This window comes from Austrofundulus limnaeus, unplaced genomic scaffold, assembly GCF_001266775.1.
Source record: "Austrofundulus limnaeus strain Quisiro unplaced genomic scaffold, Austrofundulus_limnaeus-1.0 Scaffold34, whole genome shotgun sequence".
Classification (NCBI taxonomy): domain Eukaryota; kingdom Metazoa; phylum Chordata; class Actinopteri; order Cyprinodontiformes; family Rivulidae; genus Austrofundulus; species Austrofundulus limnaeus.
This window is the reverse complement of record NW_013952436.1, coordinates 2321530-2330430: the sequence shown is the minus strand read 5'-3', so window position 1 is coordinate 2330430 and position 8901 is coordinate 2321530. Positions and strand designations below refer to the sequence as shown.

General features: G+C 42.7%; 1 protein-coding gene across 2 annotated transcripts in view; it reads left to right on the top strand.

Moving 5' to 3' along the window:
- n4bp3 (NEDD4 binding protein 3) overlaps window positions 1–8293 on the top strand; it is a 32058-nt gene extending 23765 nt beyond the window's left edge. For both annotated transcript variants that reach the window (XM_014006133.1, XM_014006134.1), the window contains exons 2-10: window positions 2543–2823; window positions 2906–3059; window positions 3603–3815; window positions 5058–5179; window positions 5268–5460; window positions 6111–6203; window positions 6286–6537; window positions 6672–6933; window positions 7380–8293. In XM_014006133.1, coding sequence (XP_013861587.1) covers window positions 2576–2823; window positions 2906–3059; window positions 3603–3815; window positions 5058–5179; window positions 5268–5460; window positions 6111–6203; window positions 6286–6537; window positions 6672–6933; window positions 7380–7750 — 1908 coding nt within the window. In that variant the 5' untranslated portion in view covers window positions 2543–2575 and the 3' untranslated portion in view covers window positions 7751–8293. The remainder of the gene's footprint in view (window positions 1–2542; window positions 2824–2905; window positions 3060–3602; window positions 3816–5057; window positions 5180–5267; window positions 5461–6110; window positions 6204–6285; window positions 6538–6671; window positions 6934–7379) is intronic.
- Window positions 8294–8901: the final 608 nt, after the last annotated feature.

Here is an 8901-nt window from a genome sequence, read left to right as displayed (position 1 = left end):
GTGTGTGTGTGTGTGTGTGTGTGTGTGTGTGTGTGTGTGTGTGTGTGTGTGTGTGTTTAGGGGGGTGAAGTAGCTCTTCAGGCTCTCTCGTGGGTGTTTGAACGGCTCGGCAACTTTTAGTTTCATGAAAATCAGTAGAAAATCCTCATCGTTTTTTTTTTTATTTAGAAAAAGTTAACGAACAAAATGATTACACCATTAAAACAGCCAACTCAATTTAAGCATTGCCCTAAAAATACAAATATGGATGAATTATGAGCAGTGTTTTCTGTGCTTTTATTAAAACAAACTGTAGTAACTGAGTTGGATTAAAGTTATATAACAGGTTRATTTGTTGCTCTACTTCAGAAAACAGCTCTGTGCTCTTCAGATTTGCCTTTATGAAACAATGCTTTGTTAAAGGATGATTTAATGTCCTGCCTGTTTGTACAAAGTCAGTTTGCGTCCCTTGTTCTCCCATCGTTTACATGGAGGTCTGGTTGTGTTCATTTGTTTTGTGGTGCTGGTAAGCTGAGCAGAAACAACCACTGCTTATATATATTTTATGAATATACATATATGTATGTATATGTGTGTACACACACACATATACATTCAAGAAGCAAAATATGAAGGGTTTTTAGGGAAGTAAATATTACTGTATTTATTTTACTGTAACATGTAGGTCTTCAGTCACATCTTGGATTACTACTTAAACCCTACAGGTTGATCCTTCAAACGTCASTGTATTTATATGATTCATGTTTTCATGTTGAGCAACACAGAGAAGTGCAATGGACTACATCATTGAGACTTTTTTTAAAGGCATTAATGCTTCCTTTTGCCTCGGACATGGTAGATATGCTTTCTGTTTTTTTGTATTGCTCAAAAGCAGTTCCCTGACATGATTTATTGAGGAGACAACCTCCATTTTGCCAAAACTGAGGAGATCRGGACCCACCCAAGTTCCCRAGATTTCTGCCTARYTRTTGAGTTTTTGSTATGAAAGTTAAAAACTAAAAATGTCAAGTTGTTCTTAGTAGGACAGCATTCATAAGGAACACAATTGATCAGTGAAATGTGTTTTACATGTTTCCTATCAGAGTATTAACTCATTGTCATACATGTTATTAGCAGTTTAACTCATGGTCATTCCTAAGAACATTTTACTCGTTTGAACTGAAATAACCTCTGGAATAAAACTCAAATTAAAACCACAGTGAAGGTTATTTTAGGTCAATGATTCTCAACTGGTGGTTCCGGACCCAAAAGTGTGCCTTGAACTAGCTTTTGGTGTCACAGGCTTTTACATGGGCAAAACAATGTTAAGAAAAATAATAATGTTCTGATTATTTTCAGTCCTTTCAATAAGTGGCTGCATATTTTTATTGGACGTTGGGTGGGTATTCAGCTAAAGCTACATATTTTTMAGTGTTTTTAAACCTACTCCTCAGAAGTTGGCAATTTTAGTTCATGTCTGCTTAATGTTAAATCACTGTTGAGTCTGTTTAAAAAGGCGGAAGTTAAGTTTTGGTTATAACTAAAACCAGCTACACTCAAAACACAGATTGTTGGATTTACTTAACCAAGTTATGTCAATATGTCCTGATGCATCTCAGTAATCCAGGTAAAAAATCAAAAAGAAAAAAATTGTATAGGTCTTCTGGACGGGTTCTTCTTTAATGAAACGTTTCGTCTCTCCTCCAAGAGACTTCTTCAGTCTGAGAGTTTCAGGTAAAATTCAGGCTTTTAAGCCCTGCCTCCAGGTGACTGATACATCACATGGCTATCGTTGACACCTAATTAACACCTATTGTTAACAGGGGTGGAGTGATACTGGCAATAGCAGCACTGTAGGAGGGGGACAACTGAAAACGGAGGCCTCTTGGAGGAGAGACGAAACGTTTCATTAGAGAGGAACCCGTCCAGAAGACCTATACAATTTTTTTCTTTTTGATTTTTTTACCTGAATTACTGAGATGCATCAGGTCAACTCAYCTGAGTTGAGTAAATGTTAAGCAACATTCACATTTATTTAGAAAGAAAATGTAAYTTGCTTTACCTTTACTCAACCAGTACAGAGTTGGTGAAATTATCAACATTCTATTGGACACATTTTCCATTGATGATTGTGTGTCTATCACAATAAACTGTATATTGTTATTGAATTATTGCCCAGTGCAATGAAACATTATATTTTAATGCTATACCTTTGATTGAGTTGTGAGCCAGAACATGTTTTTTAAGCTTGTTGAAAAGAGCAACTTTTTCTTTTGTAAACCATGAACTGTAAGAAGAAACGTCAGGATCCATTCAGTCAAAAACATGGTGACAAAGTAACTACTTTGCTGCATCATATAAAAAACTCAGAGCGAAATACCTCTGGGGATGACAAAACACAGTAACTGGAAAGGAGTCTGAAAACACTGCACACACAACAAAACATTCAAGACTGCCGTGAGGCGGGTTTGTCACATATCTACCGTATATTAACTGAAGTCTCAACAACAGTTTTATACTATCTCAGTCATTTAGCTAATTTTTCCACACGACGTTTTTTCAGATGTCTTCACCTCCTCGGAGTGGCCTGTAATCAATGGCAGCCTCAGTCCAGACTCTACCTTTGACTCGTGGGCCCAACCAGAACTTCCGCTGCCCTTTCCCAGCCTCCCCCTTCTCTCCACACCGCGACATGGGCAGCGTAGGTAGCCTGGTGGAGAGGCCCGATGTGTCTCCGACTAAAAGCAACCACGCGGTGCCCCAGGTGAGACCCAAACAAACCAACGGGCTCCTGAAGAAAGGCCTGACCCAGAGAGAGCTCCTGAACTACCTCAACATCACCAGGTGGGAACAGCTGCAGGGAGGCTGATGTTTGTGTGCAACAGCTCGCCAGACATCCTCTGACCCCCACTCTGTTTCTGAACAGGAAGTTGCCAAAACAAGAGCCGAGTGGCGACGGCAAGAGAGATGTCATTGTCGGCCGAGGGGACGACGACGTTTACGCCAAGATCTACGATAAAAACGGCACTGAAGTAGACCTGACCAAAAACTCACTGCCGAGCGGGGGCAAGCATGAAAAGGTATAGAAAATAAATATCAAATGGAAATGTTTTGGGCTTGCCAAAATATTCAAATCTGTAAGAATGATAGAAATCTCTTAAAAGATGCTCTATCACCAGAGATTTACATTAAAAAAACTATTTAAAGCAGAAGTTGTCATTCAAGTCAATCTAAATGAATGCCGATAAATGATTTGCCACTGTGCTCCTGTTTAGAAATCATCTACAAGCATTGAAAGGCTGCTGAGGTTGTGCTAAAATGATTCATATATGATGAAACCCCCCTACAGGCTGTTAGCAGCATAAATCAGCCTGATGTCTTCCAGCTCACCACCACAGATTGGGAATCTGTCCCTCATCTCATTCTGAATTTATCGCAGCGATCAAATCTCACCCTTCTCCTGCTTGAAGTCATCAARTCTGAAAAGACAGAAAGGGTCGCAGCATCGATTTTAATAGAAACGTTGTGATTTGTGTTCTGGCRGTTGTTGTTGTTCACTCCACACCTCTTTCCACTTCCTGTCCATTTTGGAATGAATGACTGTAAATCTTGTTGGGCCTTAGATCCGTTTCAGGTCTTCCGCCTTCAAGCCCGTCACCCCCAAGAACTTCAGCTCCATGCAAAACCTCTACCCCTCTTCCAAGCTGGAGGACATGGATCACGGCCTTTCCAACGGACTGCACAGAGCGTACGGCCACGTCCCTAAAACACTCTCCACCTCCTCCTCGTCTTCCTCTCCCTCACGACACGGAGGACRGACACTGGGGGTGAATCAGGTATCGCAACACAGGATTGTGATTTTAGATTCACCATACATTTTACTGCGCTTAAGTAATTATCAACAGTGAAATAATTCATACAAGCTCCACGATATGGCATTTTATAATCTGACGTGGCTGCTGRGTTCCTTGGTCTTCATGATGCTGTTTGATCACTAACCTCTGAGGCCTTCAAAGAACAATTACATTTATACTAAAATTAAATCACACGCTTAATCATATATTTAACCAGGTAACCATTTGCTGCATTGAATTTTATTTAGAGGTAAAGCAGCTGAAGACAAATGCACGCTACACTTCGTAGATTTTGTTGTAAAAATTTTTGAAAAGCATGCATCATTTTCCCTCCAGTTCACAGTGATTTGCTTATTTGTGTTGGTCTATCGCATAAAATCTCATCAAATACTTAAGTTTGTGGTTATAAAAGGAAAAAGTGGGAAAGTTCAGGAGATTTAAACATTTTAGCCTCTTCCTCATTCAGTAAATATATATTTCTATTTATATCTGAACCTATATACTGTATCTGTTTGAGTTCCTTGTAATAATATATACTTAGCACAAAATGTAAGAAAATTTGTGTTTGGTAGATAATTTTTTTATTGTAACGACTCTTCTTGGCAATAAATCTTACAGCAGGCACCTGATTGGCAGCACTGGGACAGAAACTCAAAACGCATGTCAACAGCAACAATAAAATAAGTTGTTTGGAAGAGAAGATTTGGCAAATTTTTCATGTGCGCAACTTACATACTCAGGTCTACTGCTCATCCTACAAATGCATGTTCCTTACAAAAGTGGCGCCATTTAAAAGAGAATTTAACAGGCTTTCCAAAAGTATAACTTATTGCTAAGAAGTATTTTTACAACAAAGAAATAATCTGCCAAATACAAATTTCCTTACTTTTTGTGCTAAGTTTTAGATCCCACTTCAGGGGTTGGGTTCTGATTGTAAACGTGGGAATAAATTAATCAAGCTCTTTTTGACTGACAAGTCAATCTGATACTCAAACTTCAGTAAAGTAAAATAAAGTAGAAAAAGGGGTAAAAATATCACCCTTCTTTTCTCCTTCATCACAGTCCACACCGGTCAATTTAGTAAGAAGTAAAGTCAGTTCAGATTCAGTTTAATAAAAGACACGTCTTTTTTTACTCATACATTTCCATTTACTTTCATCTTTTATAATTTAAGGGTAAAATTAAGCTCTCCACCTGAGTAGCTGTGTAATTATGACTCTGCAGGCCCTCCCCTCAGCGCGAGTGATGAGCCAGGAGGATGATAACCTGTCGGACTCGGGCCACAACTCGATGAGCAGCCTGCCGCCGTACCGCCCTCCCTTCCGCCCACACCTGGCTCACATCAGGTCTGCTGCGACACCTCAGCTGCTCTCTGTGCTCTGTGTGGGCTGTGAGACTGGAAGAGACCTTGTGGTTTCTTTGATTTCTCTCTAGTGCATCGATGGGCCACATCAACACCATCGGCTCCCTGGACCGAAAGTCTCAGGGCCCGAAGGCCGTGGGGTCGGGGGGCGTGGCCATAGGGGAGATGGCGTGTCGAAGCATGGCCACCCTGAGCCGCCTGACTCCGTACGGGGAGGCTCCACCTCCTTACGAATGGACGCCGTCTCTGTCTGTGGAGGACGTGGTGAGTGTCTAACACATTCTCACTCCCAACTCGTCACATYTTGACGCTTTTCCAAGGTTCCCTCTGTGTCTTTTTTTGACGCGTCGGGTACACCTGTCGTGTCAGTTATTGATGCACCAGGCATTTCCATGTTCCCTRGGCGTCCAGGTTTGACGCATTGGGACGCAAAACATAGGGGTCTTTGAGTTGGGTCTGTGGTTAATATTAGGGATCAGGGTTTATGGTTAATTTTAGGTAGTGGGGTCAGGGATAGGGAGAATATTAGGTAATTTTAGGGTTTAGGACGCATAGTTGACGTGAATTTCCTACACTGTCTAAAATAGTTAATTTTAGGGATCAGGGTTGATGGTTAATTTTAAGTAGGGTCAGAGACAGGATCTCTACGGTGAATAATGGTAATTTTAGGCTTTGGGACGGTTAGTTTTTGTGCATTTTCTACACTTTCTGAAATTATGACAACGTATTTCGCCCCACCTCGTCAATAACTGATGTGAGGGGGGGTTCCCGACACGTCAAAATCGGACGCAGAGGGAACCTTGGAAAAGCGTTAATATGTGACGAGTCGGGAGTGAGAATGGGTTGGAGTGTCAGAACGGGGGGTCATGTTGGATGACGAGCAGGTCGGAAAGTCAGCTGTCGATCTGTTCCAGGTGCGGGATCTGGAGGAGCGCCTGGTGGAGAAGGAGCATGAACTGAACCAGATGAAAAGGAACCTGGACGAAAGCGAGGGCGCCATCGCTCAGGTGAGTTTCCGTTCTTCGACCGTCCACCTGCACACACGTCTTTTGAAATCCCAGCTTTTTTGCCCGTCCAAAACGCGCTCAGGTGTTCGAAGGCAAACAGCGTCTGTGGGAGAAGGAGGTGGAGGAGCTGAAGGGCCTGTACGCTGCCAAGCTGCGCCAGGTCTCCCAGCATGCTCAGCGCTTGCAGCGCAGCTTCCAGCTGCAGCTGCTGAAGGCCGAGCAGGAGAAGAYCCGACTGCAGGAGGAGCTCGACAACCTGAAGAGGGAAACGAGCCGAGAGGCTGCCGTCATGCCGAAGCCAACCAGCCCGACCCTGGAGGAGACGCAGTGGGAGGTGAGGCCTTGGGATGACAGGGAGGTTATGAACGGACAAGATAACTCAATTTCCTCCTTGTTTTCCCTTTTTCAGTTTGAAACCAAGTCCCGCAGAGTGAGAACTCCACGAAACATATATTTTTTCTGTCTCAGGTTTGCCAGAAATCAGGGGAGATCTCCCTGCTGAAGCAGCAGCTCAGAGACTCCCAGGCAGAGGTGACCCAGAAGCTGAGTGACATCTTCAAGCTGAAGACGCAGCTRAGGGAAACTCGAGCCGAGCTGCGCAACAGAGAGTCTCAGCTCGATGCTCTGCAGCTCGTCCTGCAGGGGACACGCTGTGAAAGGTTCTCCTCTCCCGGTCCTTGGGAGAACGGCAAAGGAGCTGAAGAGAATCCATCAGCAGGGGGAGTAACAGGTATCCGTGTCCTCGCTGGGTCCTCATATCTTCTTTTTATAAACTTGAGCTGATAAGCTACAACGCCCCACTGCACACTTGTCTGGGTTATTTTAGGTTATGAGGCTTTTAATTTTAGATCTAAAATCATCAGAGGATTGGTTCTTTGAAGCCAGAGTCCTTCATGGTCCCTCCTGCTGCTCCTCTAGACCAGTGGGTCCAAAACTTTTCAGTGTTCAACCCACACAAGTAATTAGTGATTCTGTCACTGGTTAAAAGAACAAACAAGCTAATGCAGAGTGTATTTTTTGTAAGATGTGAAGRTAAATATGGTAAAGAAGTGGATTTAATTCTGTAAATCTTGTCAAAACCTCCCCCCACTTGATGTTTCACATCCCAATAATCAGGTCATTATGGGAAAAGTGTGTTTTAGTCTGTAACTAAATCCATTTCTAACGTCTACGCAGGAGGCTCCACAGAGGAGCGTCTGCGCGCCGAGCTGCTCCTGGAGCGGCGTCAGAGCGAAGCCCAGGCCTCGGCGTTCGAGGAGGAGCGGCACACGTGGCAGACAGAGAAGGACAAGGTCCTCCGCTACCAGAAGGAGCTGCAGACCAGCTACTTGGAGATGTACCGCCGCAACGACGAGCTGGAGCGGGAGCTGCACGAGCTGAGGGCATGCAGAGACCGAGGGGAGGGAGGGGGAGGAGGARGGAGCAGAGAGGGGACGCTGGAAAGGGAAGCACCGGTGCTGGAGTCCGGGGCGGGGGGTGAAAARGTGGAGGACACGCCTTCGTCGGGTCTGCCGTGGATAGAGAAGATTGAGTCGTCAGAAATTTGAATAGACTGACTTGTTTGCAATGCAAAACATTTCCCACTAACTGGARGAGCATCTGTGGAAGGACATGTCAGCCAGGAAAACAAACAAACAAAGCCCAATCACTCTGAAATGGTAAAGTGGTGAAAATATGGAAAACTTAAAAAGTTTGACTTACTTTACCCAATTCTTTTTTAAAAAATAAAAGTGGTTTATTTGCTTATTTTTATGCTCATTTAAAGCAAATAAGAGAAAAAGACAAAACACATCAAGCAGCAAAAAGTATTCAAGCATTAAATATTCAAATGTTCTGCYTTTAGTTTTTGTTTTCCTGGTAGAAAATGGCTTCCATAGTTTCCTTTCTGCTCTGTTTTTTTTCTGCTTGTGCACATCAGTGTGTGAAGCTTCCCTGGAAAGACCAACAACATCCTCCGGTACCACCGTCCCGCTCAGAGGCTGGGTCCACCCTGAGCAGAAAAACTTCTGCTCAGTTTTGTAAAATAACAGCCAAGCACCGACACTGCCCTGCTGTAGAGATCTACACATAAACAAACTGATGACTGGAAACATTTTGTCTTTGAGCTGATTAATCCTCAGTAACCAAAGCGTTTATAGAAGAACACTGATGTTTCAGCTGAGCCCATAAACAACATGTAAATGACAAATATGGTGAGTTGTTGCCGTCAGTGGCCTGGGTAATGTTACATCTCTTTTCAWTGGGTGTGCATAAAGCAAAAGTTCAGCTCTTTTAAGCCAGTGGAAACGTTAAGAACAACTAATATCTTACRGGTAGACAGACTAAACCTCAGCAGGACAAAAAAGTTTAAATCTAACCAAATTGACGAGCTAACTGCCAGTTATCTTAAAACAGCTTGTGTTTTCAAAAAAATATGTAAGGTTCATGTTAACACCTTTACATTTCTGAACACAGTTGTGTTCTTTAAATCTGTGGTCATTTGTAAAATCATTCAATTTACAGCGGGTAAAATAAGTATTGAACACGTCACCATTTTTCTCAGTAAATATATTACTAGAGGTGCTAATGACATGAAATTTTCACCAGATGTTGGTAACAACCCAAGTGATCCATACATACAAAGAAATCAAACCATAAATGTCCAGAAATGAAGTTATTTGTTTTGTTCAATTATTTGAAGTTTGCCAGTACCATATGC